The 20,597-nt window shown below is 39.0% G+C and overlaps 1 protein-coding gene across 1 annotated transcript in view; it reads right to left on the reverse strand.

Annotated features, from left to right (window-relative positions):
* CSMD1 (CUB and Sushi multiple domains 1) overlaps positions 1 to 20,597 on the reverse strand; it is a 1,410,881-nt gene that overhangs the window by 193,150 nt on the left and 1,197,134 nt on the right. Inside the window, exons 32-34 of the mRNA XM_029051790.2 lie at positions 9,339 to 9,455; positions 7,251 to 7,364; positions 4,501 to 4,596 (exon numbers count right to left, since the gene is read on the reverse strand). Of these exons, the coding sequence (XP_028907623.1) occupies positions 4,501 to 4,596; positions 7,251 to 7,364; positions 9,339 to 9,455 (327 nt within the window). The remainder of the gene's footprint in view (positions 1 to 4,500; positions 4,597 to 7,250; positions 7,365 to 9,338; positions 9,456 to 20,597) is intronic.

The raw sequence follows: 20,597 nt of genomic DNA on the forward strand, positions 1-20,597 counted from the left end.
AACTTGAGGTACTCTAACGTCTCCAAATAATAAGCTCCTTGTGAGCAGGGAATGTGTCTACTCACTTTTGTACTATACACTTCCAAGCACTTAGCATAGTGTTCTGCAAACAGTGAGCACTCATAAATATGACTTAATGATCAACTGATTTGTTTTCCATCTCCACAAGAAAAAGTTCATGTCTTTAGAGGTGTGAATTGTTACAGTTACCTATTCTTTAACCTCTATGCAGTCAATCAATCGATTGGTGGCATTTATTGACTCACTATGCACAGAATACTGTATTAAGCTATTGGGAGAATACAGTACAATGGAATTAAGAGACACATTCCCTGCCCATTACGAGCCCCTCTAAACTATGAGCCAGCTGTGGGCAGGGATTGTCTCTCTTTATTGCTGTATTTTGTATGAATAATATGAATTAATAATTGATAACATATAATTCAACCACAATATTGCCTCTCTAGGTTGCTCTGAGTCTCCAGATTGTTTTAAGGCTCTTCCGGAGCACAACACATATTCTAATAACTAAAGGAAAAATTCATGCTAGGAAATTAATCCAGTGGGGATAAATCCCTGAGAAAGATCTTAAATTTAGAAAATAACGACAGGACATAACCTCCATAATGCAGGCTCCTGTCCCCCTGGAGACATTATGATTCATCTCCACTTTTTACCTCAGAATGTACCATTCTACATTTTCTCTTTCACTATTTTTCCCCTTCAGCCATGCAACAACAACATTTCTTCTCCTGCAGGTTGCACTTGAGTAACGACATTTCCTATTCAGACAAATATGAGAAGAAGTATGCCCTACTGGAAAGAGCCCTTTCCTGGGAATCAGAGGACCTGGATTTAATCTCAGCTCCAAAACTTATCTGCTATGTGATCTTGAGCAAGTCGCTTAGCTTCTCAATGTCTCATTTACCATATCTGTGAGCCCCACATGAGACATGGACTGTAGCCATCCTTCTAACTAGCCCAGGGTTTAGTATAGTGCCTGGCACAAAGTAAGTGCCTAATAAATACCATTAAAAATAGACAAACAAGCAAAATACCTCCCATGTTGACAGCAATTAACTGAGGATAATGCAATGAGTAATCAAATGTGGATGTTCGGAGGAAGAAGATGTGGACAATTTTATTCTTGAAATAGTGAAATATTTTGCAAAGCCTAATTACCTTTCCAAACACAAAAATATCCAAGCAATCAATGGTAATTATTAAGTGCTTACTGTGAGCAGAGCACAGTACCAAGTGAGTGGGAAAGTACAACCATAGAGTTCACAGTTACAATCCTTGCTCTCAAGGAGCTTATAGAATGGAGACAGACAATAACATGAATTCCGAACAGGGAAAATGGCAGAGTTAAAGGATATGCACATAATTCCTGTGGGATTGAGGTGCATATCAACTGCCCACAGGGTACAGATCTAAGTATCTGTAGAATAGGAGAAATGGGACTTTGTGAAATCTTCTTGGAGAAGTGTGAATTTAGTGGGGCTTTGAAGATAGGGAGAAAAGTGCTGTGTTGGATATGAAGAGGAAGGTAATTCCAAACCAGGAGGATGTGGGCAAGGGGTCACTGATGAGACATACAAGATTAGGGTACAGTAACTAGATTGGTGTTGGTTGGGTAAAATGTGAGGGTTGGCAGTATAATAATAATAATTATGGCATTTGTTAAGCACTTAAGTATGTGCCAGACACTATATAAGTGCTGGGGTGTATACAAGCAGATCGAGTTGGGTAAGGTAGGAGGGAGAGAGCTGATTAAGTGGCCTAAAAACAATGGTAAAGAATTTCTTTTTGATGCAGAGATGAATGGTTAACCATTGGAGGTTTTGAGGAGTGAGCACACATAATCTGAATAATAATAATAACAATAGGACAACCTGATTACCCCGTCTCTACCCCAGCACTTAGAACAGTGCTCGGCACATAGTAAGTGGCAAACAAATACCAACATTACTATTATTATTAGCTTTCCATTCATTATGTTTTTCCTTCTATCAGCATATTAGTTTGTGAATATCTAATTCACTCTATTATAAGCTCCTTGTTGGGAGGGACCATAGGACTCTAGATTGTGAGCCCATCGTTGGGTAGGGGTTATCTCTATCTGTTCCTGAATTGTACTTTCCAAGTGCTTAGTACAGTGCTTTGCACACAGTAAGTGCTCAATAAATGATATTGAATGAATGAATTTCTTCTACCTCTTGTACTCTCCTAAGTGCTTAGTACAATTATCTGCATGCTGTAAGTGCCTAAAATTGTTAAATGATTGTAACAGGATATCAGGATGGATGAGGATACCTGCCTCAGCAAGGGCTTTTCTTATATGATATCCTATAAAATGAACTTTTGTCTGGAAAACACATATAAAGTTTTCATCGAGTGAAGAGGAATTAGGTAAATAGAAAGTCCAAACTGATGTTTTGAGAAAGTGGAGCAGAAAAGTAGTATGGTCTTGTGGGTAGCACACAGGCCTGGGAGTCAGAGGGATCTGAGTTCTAATCCCAGCACCACCACCTGTTTGCAAGTGAACTTGGGCAAGTCAGTCCTCTGTGCTTCAGTTACCTCATTTGTAAAATGGAGATTAGTTCTTTGAGGCCCATATGAAACATAGACTGTGTCCAACCTCCCTGGCTAGGGTCTATCGCAGTGTTTAGAACAGTGCCTGCCAGAGAGTAAATGCCAAAAAAAAATGCCATAAAAAATATTAAAGTGAAATTACCAAAGTGATTCTAGTAATGACTGAGATTAAAATTAAACTCTGTTCTATAACTTCACTTCACCAGACATCCCTCTATTTTTGTCTACAGTACTAGAAACCTTGACTTCTCAGGCAGCGACAGAGATTCCATTTTCTACAGTAATTATTCTCCATTTTCTAGTAAATGTTTCACACTGCTGTGAAACAAAATTGAAATCAGCCCAGTGGAAAAGTGAACAGGGAATAAGGTCAAACTAGAATGGAGGATGATAAATAAAATGATTGACTTTCCAGGCTAGATTTGTGTGTTCGTTCAGAGAAGGAATAGCATTCTCAAGGGTTCTTATAATGCTGAAAACCAGACACTTTTGTGAATGTGCGGATGTGAACATATTTGAGATGAAAATAACAGAACAAATTAAGAACCAATAGCACAGTAAATATAAGGTTATAATCTAGTTATATTCAGTAGATTTTCCAAATGGGAATACTTTTCAAACTAGTCACAATTAAAGACTTGTCTTAAAGTAGGTAAACTTGTTTTATTCATTGTGTGATATGGAAGATTTCTCAAAATTCATCTCTTCCAGTTTCTCAAAATTGAAATTCCACAGTATATTCTGAAATCATTTCAGATACAGCCTTAACAAAGTTTCAACAAAACTGGTACATGTGTGCCTTCGTCCCTAAAACACAATACAACAAATATAATTTTCCATAGGGGTTAATAATATATGAAAGAAAATAAGATTGTACATATCAGTCAATCAATTGCATTTATAGAGTGCTTACAGTGTGCAGAGAATTGTATTGAGCAATTGGAAGAGCATGATATAACAGAGTTGGTAAACATATTCGCTCCGTTCAATGAGTTTACAAAGGGGACTGTATTTGACAGTAAATAATACCAGGAAAGGGTAACTAAATTTAACTCTTAATCTCTCCTTGGATAACCATAGATGGGTTTTACCACTCTCCCTAAGTTAAGAGAAGTGTAGTTTGAAGCCTTTAAATGGAGGAGAGCTAATTTGTGGTAGAACTACTGCATAAAGCAGGCTAAACTTAGGCGGAACAAATATGGTTAGGAAATGGCTGGTGTGGTGAGTGTTTTGCACATGGTAAGCACTCAGTGAATACAAATGATCAATAATGAGAGGCTAATGATGGTCAAGGGAGTTATAACTGAGAAAAAAATAGTGTTTTGCAGTTTTAAATCAACAGAAGGACAAAGACTGATTCTATTAAACTGATTCTATTAATTATTGCCATATTAACTAGTTAGCACCAACACGTAGGTACAGCACTGCAGTTGTGGAGCTCCGGAACTGCAAGATTAAACTGCACAGGGTGATGGATTTGTCTTGGCTTTTCTTTAAACCCAATTCATAGGTTGCTAAACATTTATTGGATGAGGATAAAACTATACATTCCTACCTGAATTTCTCCACTGTCTGAAACGCTAATAGGTTTACATCATCCCCATTTTGAAAAGTCTATAATGGTGAGTTATTACCTCTTTCATCCATCTAAAGCTCCTGACCTTGACTTTGAGGTTCTCTATCAGCACATTCCCATAATCACATGGTCATTTTTCCAGATTCTTCCCAGCTTGCATTTTCTCTAATCAGCCCAAGTATCTGATTTATTCCTCCCCTAAACTAACATTTCCAACAACAACAAAATGTTAGCAACAGGAAGATAATCTGGAAGGAGTAAAGAGATGGGTTCTATAAAACAATAGGTGAAAGTGAAGGCTTTGAAGTGAAGTTCAGTGTAGTATTTACCTTGGTAAACAAAATGGAATCCCCTAGCTGATGCTCTGCTTTTTGCACTGAACCGCAGTAATATTTGATTAGATGTAGCCAAGGGGAGTGTTTCTCCTGAAAATAAAGATGAAAACGAGTGAGATAAATCAGAGAACACAAGGTATTTCTTATGGGAATATAGGATACTTCAACATAATTAGTTTTTTTTTTTCTATTTCCTTTCACTATTGTTTCATAATTCTTACCCCAAGGTTTGTTATGAAAATGCTATTAATCAGATTTCTACAAAGCTGTTCATTTTTCCATTTGAAAGGAAAACTGATCACTAATCCCCCTTGATCATTTAGTATTTTTCTATGTTTCCGGAAACTGCCATTCTCAGGTCCGTGGAAGGTATTCTTAACATTCTTTATCACCATGAGAAGGAGTACCCTTGGTCAGAGTATTATTAGTGAATAATAACTCTTTCAAATCCTTATTGTACTTAACCCATAAAAGACCTTACATTTTAAACACTTACATTGAATATGCATATGTGTATATGTCTGTGTGCCTATCCTTATATCTAAAGGTATACATTCTATTTATAAATATATTTATGTATAAATGTATACACACACACATATATATATATATATATAGATACATACAGAGAGGTATATAGATAAATAGATAGATGATAGATAGATAGATAGATAGATAGATAGATAGATAGATAGATACATGTATCTCTGCAGTCTCACATATAGATATAAATACACAGAGAGATGCTCACAGACATCTAGATATCAAGCCAATTTAGTCCACCTCAAGTTCATCCTTGTATACTTTATGTCTGTCTGGCAAAATTATTTCTCCATCCTTATTGCCACCCATGCCTATTTTCCTCGCCAGTAGTTTTAGATGTTTAACTCCTTTCTTAAATGCCCTGTCACCCTGCCTCCCCATCCCTTGCCCCTAATGACCTGGCTACCTATTTTAATGAGAATATTGAAACTATCAGGCATGTTTTCCCTAAGATATCCCCTGTTCCTTTCCAGTTCCTCCCTCCTCCTGCCCCTACGTCAACTTTCCCATCCTTCCCAGCAGTATTCATTTATTCATTCAATAGTATTTATTGAGCGCTTACTATGTGCAGAGCACTGTACTAAGTGTTGGAATGTACAATTCGGCAACAGATAGAGACAATCCCTGCCCATTGATGAGTTTACAGTCTCTCACTGCTGACCACTGGTCTAGAAGACCCTCCCTCTTCATATCTGGCAAAAAAATAACTCTCCTCTCTTTCAAAGCCTTATTAAAGGCTCATCTCCTCCAAGAAGTCTGATTAAGCTCTCTTTGCCTCTTCTCCCACTCCCTTCTGTGACTTGCTCCCATCCCAACAGCATTTATGTACATATCTGTAATCATATTTATTCATATCAATGTTTGTCTCCCCTTCTAGATGTCAAGTTTGTTATAGGTAGAGATTGTATATCTTATGTTGTACTCTCCCAAACAATTAGTACCATGATCTGCATACAGAAAGCGCTCAATACATATGATTGACTGACTAGAACAACCCAACCCACACACTTCATGCCTCTAATGCCAACCTTCTAACCAAAGCTCAATCTTGCCCATCTCACCACCAACATCTGGCCCACATCTTGCCTCTGGCCTGGAATGCCCTTCCTGACATACATTTACTCTCCTCCCCCTTAATGAAGGCCCATCTCCTCCAAGAGGCCTTCCCTGACTAAGTCCCCCTTTGCTCCTCTCCCACTCCCTGATTTACTCCCATTATCCCTCCCACCACAGAACCACAGTACTTAAGTACATATTCCTAAAGTAATATCTGTCCCCATCTCTAGACTGCAAATTCATTGTAGGCAAGGAACAGGTTAAACTCTGTTAAACTCTGTTAAACTATCCTCACCCAAGCAATTAGAGCAGTGCTCTGCACACTGAAAGCACTCAATAAATATGATCAATTGATTGACACAGATACAGATTGATTGATGTATCTGTCCAACTATCTATTTATATATTTATCAAAATGTGCTGCACTCATACATAAATACATATTAGTTTTTTTAATGGAATTTTTTATGCATTCACTATGTGCCAGGCCATTTTAGAAGCACTGAGGTAGATACTAGGTAATCAGGATGAACCCACTCCATATGTAAAGTTACACTGATCGAAGATGGATATCGTTAATAGTATTTACATTATGGAGTATTTCATATTTCCAACTTTGTTGCTCAAATTTCTATCTCTCTATATAGACTTTGACATTCAATACTACACGAACCTTCATTCTTTCAAAACAGGGTCTTCAAAATGAAATGAGAGTATGCAGATTTACTATTCTGAATAACAGTGGTAAGTCAAAAACATAGAGGTCATCATCAGAGGGGACAACCAAAGTTTTAGAATATAAACATCTGGACAGCAGTTGTTGCACATGTGAACTAACGATATGGCACTGGAATGCCATTGTTCTCATTAGAATAAGCCAGAATGACATAGTCTTTTGGCCTTCATAACTTGATAACATTTATCAATAAACACATTTCTAATGTAATATTAATTTCTTGGAGGCATTTTTAAAAATTGCTATGTTGTAGTTGCCAACACATAAGTTAAAACATTTAATTCTTCACAGATTGGTGGTGGGGCATACAAGGTTTATGCTAAATTCACTGAAGTATACAACTACAAGAAATACACAACTAGAATTAGATTGGCATTTTACATATGGGGTCGAGTTAGAGCCTTGTTACCTGAATGAGAACCAGAGAGCGAGCTGAGAAGTCTTGCCTGAGCATGTGCTCCATCAAACAACTCTGCTAAATCATTCAGGGCCGTCTGAAAATAGGCAAATTGTCCAAAAACAACTGGAAAGTAACAGGGAAAAAAACAACAACAAGAAAACAATCATGAAAAATCAAGGGTTTGTTCTCTCCCCCTTGACCATAAGCTTCTTCTTCGGAAGCAGGGTCATCTGTTTGGATCGTCTTCCTTGAGCTGTTTAGCGTAGTGCTCGGCATACAACAGGTGCTATATAAAATTGAAAGATTGATTCTCCTCTGCCTAAGAGCAATGGGTTGAAGGCAGAACTGAAGGAGTATGAGTCCCATTCATTTATTCATTCTATCATATTTACTGAGTGCTTACTGTGTGTGAAAGTACAACTGGGCAATAGATATGTTAATCAAGTTGGACTCAGTCCCACTCCCATCTTCACGTGCTATGTTATATTGGTTACTGCAGTCTTTCCTTGTGTTGTCATTTATAGCTGTTCCTCATTCCCTTATTTGGGATCTTGGAGTCTGCTTTGGGCCAGGGATGGTGACTGAATTATTATATCTGGGAGTCTACTTTGGGACAGGGCTGGTGACTGAATTATTATCTTGGTTCCTTACCCAAATGTTTTCACAATGCTCTCTGCACCAGGAAGTGCACAGCAAAGCAGGTGATGATGATAATAATAATAACACTTGTAACAACAATTCCCATAATGACAACCATAATAACAATGATAATATAAATCATAGTACTAATAATAGTGATTATATACTGATACAGTAATACATGTGTGCACTTCAATAAGCCTGCAAAATAGTTAAATACTTTGTACAATTATTAGCAAGAATATAGTAGTGTCAAGAACAAATGGACACTCCAGTAATCATTTAGATGGAAGGAGATGACAGATAGCTGAGGTTTGAGCTATACTTTTGAATAGTTCTTTAGCTCCCCTGGGACTGATCAATTGACCACTAGTAACAAGAGAAGACCTGGAAACTATTTGTAAATTCACAGGCTCCAAACTGCTGTCTAGTTTACAGTGAGCATCTAGCATGGAAAATAAATTTACTAAATGACACGAGTGTCTTGAAAGATCCTGTTTGCTTTAAGCAGGAACCGTTTTCTATCCAAAGAATAATTTGCTCAGCAGAAGACATGGCCATTATTAATGTGGCTTGATAAAAATAGCTATATTTTATTTTTTTTTATACTTTCAATTTAACAGTTTGCAAGTTCTATTACAGCCTTAGCCGTTCTTAATCTTTACAAATCCCACATCAATGGACACAACTTTGGCATCCAGCAGACCAACTGCAGCTTTTTCCCAAATTCCCTCTTAGGATAATTTTGCCCCATAGAGAGGTGTAAGAGGCGCTATTCCACTGTTGACAGAGAAGCTAAGCTCCCCCCAGAATAACACAATTGCTTCTTGGACATTTAGGCAAAACCAGACTCTTCACACCCTGGATTTTTTAATTCTTCTGGTCCTTTCCTCCACAGCTGTTCTCTTGTCAGTCTTTGAGCAAGAGCTGTTTGAAAGAATTTTAAAGCTCACATTTACAAGAGTTCCAAAGCTCACATTACTAACACAATGGGGTAATGGAAATGAAAAAAAAAAGGTTTATCCTATACTAAATATACTAAATGCATTATTCCAAGGGGAGGTGCTGAATTTGTATGTGTGGAGAAGCAGCTTGGCCTAGTGGAAAGAACATGGGCCTGAGAGTAGAAAAGCTACTACTAATGATAATCACGATAATAATTGGGGTGCTTAAGTGCCTATGAGTGCTAAGCACTGTTGTGATATATTCAAGATGATTATGACAAAGTGCCTGCCTGATATGTGACTCCCAGCCTATCTGGCAATCCCCATTTTACAGCTGAAGAAAATGAGGAAGAGAGAAGTTAAGTGATTTTCCCCAGGACTGATTATGGGTAAGTGGTCAAATAAATTGTATTCATCAAGGGTTGGGTTAGTTCTCTTCACCATCAGACTGACAAATCAATATCGAATGAAGATAAATAAAAATATACATAAGAAAAATGAACAACAGTCTTACCAAACTCCTTTGGTACTGTGATTGAGTAGTGACAAATCTGGCCAGAGGTGTAATTATGTGGGAAGTTTGGGGACAAAACCACCCCTTCTGATCCACTGTACTGCCCTCCACACGGAGCTGAAACCGGAAAAAATATTATCTGCAGTTCAATAGACTACAAAGACCTAGAGGAAGCCTATAGAAAAAAAAAAATTCATATTATCTGGACCATTGTCATGAAGAGTAGCAGATGGAGGTGGTCTTAAAATTTGACTTTCTGAATGTTCATTTCATTCCTGAAACCACAAGATCTTTATCACTCCCCAGTCAGGGAAAAGAAAACAGAAATGATTCAGCATAGAAAAGCAAGCAACTTCTGTTTAAGAAAGGGAAAAGTTGGTTTTTTAAGGTACTACCACAGAAATCATTGAATAATAAGCAATCTAATTATTTTAAAAATGATAAGCCACAATAAGCCATACATAATTTAGTCATTTACCTGGAAGGAGGCTGGGGAATGACACAACTCAGTAATCTTAGAGCTGATAAATAATGCTCAGTGCAGACAAGGTGACCTTATTGTACTATCACCTTTGTGATACAAATATACAGTTCTCGACAATTAATTATGAGACAAAGAGCAAAGAAGGTAATTATTTGTCCTTATTTCTTAGAATCCATTTTTTGATCAGCATAATTATTTACTGGTGGCTGAAACAGAATCTCAAAATGGATTCTGGATTGACACTAAAAGAAAAAGTTAGAGATTTTTGTTGTCACTTCAGACCAGAAAAAAAATAATTGTATATCCTGATCACTACCTATATAGGTTGAAAGAGTACCTGGAGGTTGAAATTCAAGGTTATCATTTGAAAATCACTCACTTTAATGTTAAAAATCCAGCTTTCAAATAATCTTTCCAGTAGAGAGTATTCCCAAAAAGGTTTTGTGCAGGTTTAATTAGACTGTGAAACTCTATAAACTCCACAACTTTCTGAAAGAGACTGCCAGGGCATTTGCCTTGCTTAGAAACATGTTGGCTCTTAATATTTATATGTGGGATTAGAGGATCAGGAAGAAATCACAGCATGACTCACCTTGTCCTCCAAATGCCATAAAACAGACATTCAGTCCTTCAGTTTCTACCTTTAAAACTACCCGGCCATCTTAATTTAATCATCCAGGCTAAAAGCTCCAGGGTCTGTCCTGCCTCCCATTTTAGGTCCTTCTAGATATGTTTGCAAAATAAAATATCCATGAAAAAAGAGAGGTTGAAGGGTGCCCATGTTTCCATCCTTTTATGGGTGAGGAGAGGGCTGTGCTGAAATCCCAGGTAGCAGTTCTACCTGCCATCTACAAGCCAGTAGATCTGTGCTAGCCAACTAGGATGCATGAGTCTAGGTTCGGAGACTGTAGCCATCTGATAAATCCCGTTTGTCAGAGACTGTGTAAAATCTGACCAAAAGCGAACCCAGCAAGTCCTGACATAGACCCAGGGCCAGTGTTCCTGCTACAATTCAGAATGAAGCAGAAATGTTTGCCCCTGGTGTCCCTTGATTCTATTTATTGCCATTGTTCTTGTCTGTCTCCCCCGATTAGACTGTAAGCCCATCAAAGGGCAGGGACTGTCTCTATCGGTTACAGATTTGTACATTTCAAGCGCTTAGTACAGTTCTGCACATAGTAAATGCTCAATAAATACTATTGAATGAATGAATGAATGAATGAATGAATGAATTGAATGAACTGATTCATCCTGGACCGTACGTCCACCCTGGCAAAGAGGCAGAAGAGACAGCTTTGTCGTAAGCTATCAAAGGATCAATGAACCAATGGCATTTATTTACTGTTTTCTATGTACAGAGAACTTTTGTAACATACCTGTAATTCATTTCTCATTTATTTATATTAGTGTCTGTCTCTCCCCTAGGCGGTACATGCATTGTGGGCAGGGAATGTGTCTCTTTATTGTTATATTGTACTCTTCCAAATGTAGCACAGTGTTTGGTTCACAGTAAGTGCTCAATAAACACAGTTTAATGAAAAATGCTAGATGAGTACAATATAACATGATTAGTGGACATGTTCTCTGCCCACAAGGAGCTTACAGTGTAAAGGGGGAGACAAACACTGATAAAAATAAATTACGGATCTGTACATAAGTACTGTATGACATCATTCTTCCACCTTCTCCACTATTTGATCCTCTGCCCTTGTCCTCTTGAACCTTACCTTCCTTACTCTTTTCCTGTGTTTCCCACTCTCTCCCCATCATTTGTTCCTCTTGCCCTCTCTCTTCTTTGTCTCGTTTCTTTTCCTCATTCTATTATTTCCCCTCTTCCTCTTTCCTTTCCTCCTCCTCCTCCTCCCATCCTTCTTTCCTCCATCCAACCTAAATAAGGTGATCAGGTTCTGGAACCTTATTCTTATAAATTTAGGTCCATTACAGACTCACACTATGCATATTAGATTGCTAGATAATGCAGTTAAAAAATAATAAATTTCTTTGGCCAAAGATTGGAATCCCTTTCAAGAGGTAGCTATATCTTAACCACAATATATATGAGTTAAATGATCAATACAAATGCCTGGGAACATCTTTTAAAAATGTTACTCTGGATAAAAATGAAATAACCTAAATCCCAGAACATTCAAATGCAATAAACTGAAATAAAGGAAAAAAGAACCTGTTGAAAAGAGCCCAAACCCTAGTCTAAAGAAGAGCATGCATTAAGATAGTCTGGATTACTTTTGAAAAAAAAAAGATACTAGTACACAGAGAAAGCAGTACATGCCAAACTTATAAAAAAGTGTCTGTGTTACTTGAATTTTCTATGTAGAGCCCAATACTTTGAGTATGCTTAAACAGGTAAAGTCAGTAAACAAAATGAACTCCATCAGCATATACTGATTGGGCTTCTAGAATGTGTTGTTTTGATCTTACTACAGATTGAGATGGGAACAGAAATAGGTAACCTTAATAAAAGAAAACAAATCCTCTGCTTTTGAAGCGAGTACTGGAGTTTCTCTGCAATATTATTAAATATTACCATGCTCTTAGTGCACACTGTAAGCCATAGGGACCAAAAAAAATCAGAACATAAGATAAAATGTGTTATCATAATTTGTAAACCAGTTCCATTACATTGTTAGAATTATTATTGTTGTCAGAGTCATTTTTGAAAATTAGTCTACTGAATTCATTTGAAGATGTAAGCATTCAACCCTTAAAAAAAGCTCAATCCTCTTCCAAAAGCATGGATTAGCTCCAGGAGAGTTTCACAAAAATAAAATGGAAATGGCAAAAGACACTTGGGATCATGAGGTAATCCAGGAACTGCACTTGGATCTCTTTTAACCATATCCCTGAAGCTTTGAGAGTACCCAGAGTCAAAGAGAATATTTGGGTAGAATTAGAGTACAAAAATACGCTTCTCGAGCACCATTTCAGGCAATCAGTCCATATAATTTGCATGGTTCTAGTCTCTTGAATTCCGTTTATGATGGCCCCAGGCAAATGAACAGAAAAAATGACACTGCTATCGGATCATCTTTCCTAAATTCAGGAACAGCTAAGGGGCAGAGGTTAGGTTTATTACACTGCAGAAAGATTCTGATTAAACTCCAAAAATTGATTTTCTAGGCTTCATACAACCCAGACCAGGTTATAAGAAGAAAACACCTCTTTATGTTTCTTTCTTTTTTTTGCACTCCATTACCTCTTTGAGCAGTATAGTTAAAAAATACATCTATACTACACAAATATATAGTCCATATAAGGATAAATATGGAGATACCTCCTTATACAGACAATAGATCTAGGTAACAGTATACTATTATACAGCCCAAACTACCTTATATTTGAAGTCATATTTACCTGCTATATATCTCAGGGACAGTGAGGGCATATTTGGATTATTCTCTCCAAGGGAGGAAATATGAGTAATCACTCAAGAAGAAAGGACTTACTGCTTTTTACATTTATACAAATGGACAGAATGATCAATTCTCAGTCTTACCATCACAGGCCACTTTCTAAGGATTAGATTGACTCACTTAAAGGTTCATTTTCCCCAATTTGAGTGAAAGCCCCATGATGGCAGAGAACATATCATTTCCTTATTCTGTACTTCCCAAGCACCTAATTTATTTGAAGCTAGAAAGCTGTGTGATACCTACTGCTTCTTCATTTTATCAGTGACTTAATCTGCCACTAATCACAGCCCAGACTACTCCTCCAGTATCCTTCCACCGTGGCTTGCAGGGCTTTGCTCTTGCTAACAATAATAATAATTGTGGTATTTATTAAGTGCTTACAATGAGTCAAGCACTGTTCTAAGCGCTGGGTTAGATACAGGGTAATCAGGTTGTCCAATATGGGGCTCACAGTCTTAATCCCCATTTTACAGATGAGGGGACGGAGGTACAGAGAGTTGAAGTGACTTGCCCAACATCACACAGCTGACAAGTGGCAGAGCAGGGATTAGAACCCATGACCTCTGACTCCCAAGCCTGGGCACTTGCCACTAAGTCATGCTCCTTCGCTGCACTTCCACTGGCCACTTATTTGAATATAACCTGCTACTGCCCATGACCCAGTCTTCCCCACCTGACACCCATGTGACTTCTTGACCCCTCATCATGGCCCCGTGGACCCTCGGCGTCTTACTCTACTGGACGGTCACACTGCAACTCGGGATCCTGCACTGGTTCTCTTCCCATTGTTGAGGAAATTCCACCCCAATCTGTTCTCCCTGTGCCACCCCAAAAAGACAGAGAAAAACTGCCTCAGCCTGGCACCACTACATAGCCTCAGGAAGACAGTGGAGGGCATTGTGTCTGTATACTGAATTGTACTCTCCCAAGCACTTAGTACAGTGCTCTGCACACAGTAAGTGCTCAATAAATACAGTGGATGAATGAATGTGGACCAGCTGCCGAAGCAGTCATTGTGGGCATGGTTGAGACGGTATACTCTGAGCTGTGAGGTGCCTTAAATTCTGCTCCTCCACCACAGTATCCTATTGAGCTTTGCTTTTATGTTTATTTTCTCCTGATGTTGCCTAGCCTTGGTCCCTCTTGACATCTTTAGACAGTATATGCCACTGAGGTACAGGTGCTGGGTCTAATTCTCACATTATATCATTTCCAGTATTTAGCACAGTGCTCTGCACACATTAACACTTAATGAAAACTATTTTTATTAGTATCATTAGCATCAGTATTCACTGTGTGCCTTTCTAACATGAAGGGAAATGCTTGCAATTTAAATATTAAAATTATGATTTCTGAGTACAAATTCAAAATCGTGTGTATAATAATAATGTTGGTATTTGCTAAGCACTTGCTATGTGCCGAGCACTGTTCTAAGTGCAGGGGTAAGATACAGGGTAATCAGGTTATCCCACGTGAGGATCACATTCTTGATCCCCATTTTACAGATGAGATAAGTGAGGCACCAAGTTAAGTGACTTGCCCAAAGACACATAGTATTCCTAAAATTAAAATTAAAAAAATTGTGGCATGTTTAAAGCTCATCTATGTCCAAGTATATATTGCATACAGAGCTCTGGACTAAAAGCCATCCTGTTAGACATTTATACCTGTAACTCTCTTGGGTTTAGTGAAAAATCTCTGGGTTAGAGTTGCCAGATATCAGTTATGATTATCATCATTATTATTACTGCTAACAATCATGATAATTGTGGTATTTGATAAGCAGTTACCACGTGCCAAGCTCTGTAATAAGCCCTGGGACAGATATAGGATAATTAGTTCCTATACAGAGCTCATAGTCTAAGTAGGTGGGAGAACAGGTACTGAGGCTATTTTTAGGTTATTGGATGTCAACTGTTAAAGAGCCTTCTGTTCTTAAAGATAAGAAGGACGATTTGTCAAAAGAAATATAATCAGGTTTCTGTTAAATGGAAATGTTTGCAACCAATCAACCCCCAGATTTCCTGTCACTTATTTCTTGATGTTTAGCCTTATACTAAGTTAAAGCTCAAATCCTATCAGGAAGGCTTAATCATATGCAAGTAGGTAATAGTCAGAGGGAGGGCGGGAGTTGCACCCAATTCTTTGGGTGGAAAGGAAGGAACAGGCCTGGGAAAAACTGTGCAAGAAGAACCAACAGTATTTGGTAGAAGAGGGTGTTTTCTTTTTTCTTTTTTAATGCTATTTGTTAAGTACTTTCTATATATTAAAAGCTGTTGTAAGCAGTGGGGTAGATACAAATTAGTTTGGGCACAGTCCCTGCCCTGCATGGGGCTCACAATCTAAGCAGGATGGAGAACAGGAAGACTGAGGCACAGAGAAGTTAAGTGACTTGCTCAAAGCACACAACAAGCAGTACTGGCAGATCTGGTATTAAAACCTAGGTCCTCTGACTCCCAAGCCCATGTACTTTCCACTAGGCCATGCTGCTTCTCATGGATTGAACTCAAGAGGTGAAGGATTGGGAGAAGTCGAGAATGATACCAATGTCATGGCTTTCTGGGGAAATTCTTGCTACTTACTGAGAAGGGAAAGTTAGAAGTAGGAAGAGAATAAGAGAAAAGAGGAGAAGCTCCATTCTAGATATGTTGAGTGTGGGACAAGTGAGACAGCCAAGAAAAGGTTTTCTGAAGGCAAGGGGAAAGGTGGACATGCAGGCTAAATGAGAGTTCAGGGCTAGGGAGGTGGAGTTAGGAGTCATCCACACAGAGCTGGCTAGCTTCAGAAAGGGTCATGTAGAATGCAAGAGGATGAGAGGGAGAACTGGAGCAAGTGAACACAACTGGGAAGTGGTCAAGATAGGAGAAACAGGTTTGTGATTTAAAGCAAAATCAGGTCCTAATAGTGGTTCAAAGAAGAGGAAGTAGTCCACAAAATCAAAGACAGTAGAGCCCTTTGGACCTGACAATAATAAGGTTAGTAGAAATCTTAGAGAGTGCAAGCTTGGTGGAATGAAGGGGTCAGATCATCTGGAATTACCTACGTGTGTAGACTCCCCATCTTTGGAAATTTTAATAAAATAGTATACCCCATCTAGTTATTCACTGTCCACTTTATCCCATTCCATCAGTCTTGGATGTCCTCTCTGTAAATTGAATACCAATTAATCTCATGGATCACATATCCAACCTTGGCTTCACTAACTCCATCTTCTCCTGGTTCTCTTATCTCTCTGGCCGTTCATTCTCAGACTCCTTCGCAGGCTCTTCCTCCCCCTCCCATTCCCTAACTGTAGGGGGTCTCTCAAGACTCACCTCTTAGTCCCCTTCTATTCTCCATCAACACTCCCTTGGAGAACTCATTCACTCCCAAGGCTTCAACTATCATCTCTATGCGAATGACACCCAAAACTAAATATCCTCCTCTGTTCTATCTCCTTCCCTCCAGGCTCCCATCTCCTCCTACCTTTGATGTCCTCATCCACTTTGATGTCCTCTCACCACCTAAAACTCAACATGACCAAGACAGAGCTCCTTATCTTCCCTCACAAACTCTGTCCTCTCCCTGACTTTCCCATCACTGTAAATGGCACTACCATACTTCCTGTCTCATAGGCCCATAATCTTGGTGTCATCCTTGATTCCACTTTCTCATTCACTCCGCATATGCAATCCATCACCAAATCCTGCTGGCCTCACCTTCACAACATGACCAAGATCAGTTCTTTCCTCTCCTTCCAAACTGCTACTAAGTTAGTTAAAATCACGCATCCTTTCCCCACTGGATTACTGCACCAGCCTCCTATCAGACCTCCGAAAGTCCTGCTTCTCCCCACTTGAATTCATACTTCACTCTGCTGTCCTGATTATCTTTCTACAGAAATGATCTGGGCATGTCACCCCCCTCCTCAAAAATCTCCAGTGGTTGCCTATAAAATTCCGTGTCAAACCAAAATTCCTCACTATTGGCTACAAAGCTCTCCTTCACCTTGCCCCCTCCTACCACACCTCCCTTCTCTCCTTCTGCAGCCCAGCCCACATATTCTGTTCCACGGTGCCGCTAACCTCCTTACTGGGCCTCGTTCTTGCCTGTCCCACCGTCGACCGCTGGCCCAAGTCCTACCTCTGGTTTGGAATGCCCTTCCTCCTCACATCCACCAATAACTCACTCTTTCCCCCTCCAAAGCCCTACTGAAGGCTCACCTCCTCCAAGAGGTCTTCCCAGACTAAGCCCCCCTCTTCCTCAACTCCCCCTCCCTTCCTCATCACCTCGACTTGCTCCCTTTGCTCTCCCCAGCCCATAGCACTTACATATAATATATCTATTTATCTATATTAATGCCTATTTGTTTTGATGTCTGCATCTCCCCCGCCACCCCCATACTGCAAGCCCGTGATGGGCAGGGAATGTCTCTCTTCATAGCTGTATTGTACTTTCCCAGCACTTAGTACAGTGCTCTGCAAACAGTAAGCACTCAGTAAATACGATTGAGTGAATAAATTGTATTAATTAAATATGGTTACTCATCAACTCAGTGGCTCTCCAAGTGACTAATTTACCCTGAGGCAAAACATCACTCATTTGAAAATGATCCACTGAAAACTGCTGACATTTTAACTTCATTTTGGGAGGGTTGTTTTTTGCCAGACACCAGACAATGTCAACCGAAGAAGCCAATTTTTACAGCAAACACTTCAAGCCCACTTTGTAATCTTTATCACTCTTACTCCCAACTACTCTAACAGTTTAATTTTGTCTCATGAAAAAGTCAATTTCAGAATTCAGCAGGAAGTCAATGTTTTCACCACCAAAACTACCCAAGTTAGAGGCTACAAGGCCACACAAACCTAAGGAGTTCATCAAAGTATAAACACTCATGTCTCTAAAAGAACACATATATTTGGAAATTGAAAAAAAAAATGAATACAAAAGATAAAGTCATAAACTACTCATGATAAGGGGAAATACTTTAATCTCCAAACTACCAGAATGATTCTTGTGGTCGGAAGGCTGTGTTGCCTAGTAGAGAGAAGAAGGCTTTGGGAGTCAGGATACATAGGTTCTAATCTCAGCTTCCCAGATTATCTGCTGTGGGACCTTGGGGAAAGCACTTATCTTCTCTGAGACTTGGTTTCCTAACCTGTAAAGGGAGATAAAATACCCACCTTCCCTCCCTTTTACACTGTCAATCAAAGTGGGTCAGCAATTATGTCCGGTCTATCTTGTATCTATCCCAGTGCCTGTCATAGTCCTTGGCACATAGTAGACAATACTATCTTTGAATGCCCTCATTATATGTGCTTCTAGTAAACTGTGTCTACTTGCATCCTGTACCTTTGAAACTCTTCCGTAACCCTTATTCAAATATAAGTTTCTAGACTGTGAGCCTGTTGTTGGGTAGGGATTATCTCTATCTGTTGCCAAATTGGATTTTCCAAGTGCTTAATACAGTGCTCTGCACATAGTAACCGCTCAAAATATACAACTGAATGAATGAATGAATATGTTCTTTGAGGGCAGGAAGCATTTCTTGTTTTCTCTTTTGTGATTTCCCACAGAGTCCAGTTATGTGTTCTGTACACGGAGGTGCTCTATAAATCATGCAAATGTATTCTAAAATGAATCATTTCCTATTTGAATACTATACACATGCATCAGTGATATTTAACCCACAGGGTTGCAACGTCGCTACTCGGCTGTCTGGTTAATTGAAATATATTCCAAACATTAAAGTCAACTGGGAACCACAATATCTAAAATGGGACTACATCAGGGGAAAATCAACAACCACTCTGACACATGACAAATAACTGCAATTTCAGTAGAGTACTACAATAATCCACAGTCGACAAAAACAGTGGTTATCTGCTGCACTGCAGAATGTAGAGAAAGCAAGAAATCAAGGACTCAAAGAATAAGTCAAGCAAAGAAGGAAACAAAGGCAATCTAAAACATCTTAATCACTGTAATATATTGGAGCAATGAGGTAAGATCGAACAATATATGCTAAGATATTTTTCTGGAGACTCTTTTTATCATTATTGATTTATGAGCAATGCCAAAATTAGTAATAAATATAGATTAAATACAAAAATGGTAATGTATATTTAGAAGGGAAATGAGTAAACCCCTTGTCATAAGAAAGATAACTGGAGATATAATGCCCACTTAGTAGTTTGCTGCATCGAGTATGGCTTGGTGGAAAGAGCTCGGGCTTGGGAGTCAGACGTGGGTTCTAATCCTGTATCCATCACTTGTCAGTTTGTGACTTTGGGCCAGCCACTTAACTTTTTCTGCCTCAGTTACCTCATCTGTAAAATGGGGATTAAGATTGTGAGCCCCACGTGTGGCAATCTGATAGCCTTGCATCTGTCCCAGGGCTTAAACTGTTCTCAGCATATAATAATCACTTAACAAATACCATCATCATTATCATTATTATTATCCATTCCCTCATAGTTAGCATGACTGCCAGGGATGATAATATTAATAATCATAATAATGATGATAATGACATTATTAAGCACTTATTAGGTGTCAAGCACAGAGCTAAGTGTGGGGGTAGGTGAAAGATAATTGAGTCAGACATAGTTCCAGTCCTTAATAGTGCTCCTAGTCTAAGTAACCAGGAATCTAATCCCCTTTTTACAGATGAAGAAACAGAGGTTCCACAAGAGAATTGTGCATTTTGCGTGACTCCATGCTTTCCAGGTAAAATCATTCAGTTGACCTGACAAATGCTTTCTACCACCTCCTATGGATTGTCTTCATAGTTTAAATTATTCTATTCAATCATATTCACTGTGTGCTTACCATATGCAGAGCACTGTACTAAGCCCTTGGGAGAGTGCAATACAATGATGAACAGATGAATTCCCTGCCCACAGTGAGTTTACAGTCTAGAGTTTACCCAATTTTGTGACCGGGGGTGGCACCAGGGAAGAGGGAGGTGGGCCTTTCTGTGAACATAAGTGGTCTCTCCCACCAGTGTAGTGAAGATGGACCTGATAGAAAATAGATGGACAAGTAAGACCATTTAAGAATACTTAAATCTGTGGTCTTCTTCCATTTTCTATTATTTAGGAAATAAGTAACAGGAGGCCACCCTCCTTTTGATTACGTCTTTAATATCTCTCAAGGATCCCGTCCTCTGCATCTGACCCCCAGGGTGGGAGCATAGAGGACGGAGTCTCTCCTGCATGGTTTCTGTTAGTTGGACTGCAAGCACTGTTCCCCTGAAGCCGAGGAAGGGGAAAGGGCCAGGCCAGTGTCAGATTGCTTCATATGACTGCAAGATGACATAGGGAAAGCGGTGTCATGCTGGCTCATAAGTCAACCCCTTTC

This window comes from Ornithorhynchus anatinus, chromosome X1, assembly GCF_004115215.2.
Source record: "Ornithorhynchus anatinus isolate Pmale09 chromosome X1, mOrnAna1.pri.v4, whole genome shotgun sequence".
Lineage (NCBI taxonomy): Eukaryota > Metazoa > Chordata > Mammalia > Monotremata > Ornithorhynchidae > Ornithorhynchus > Ornithorhynchus anatinus.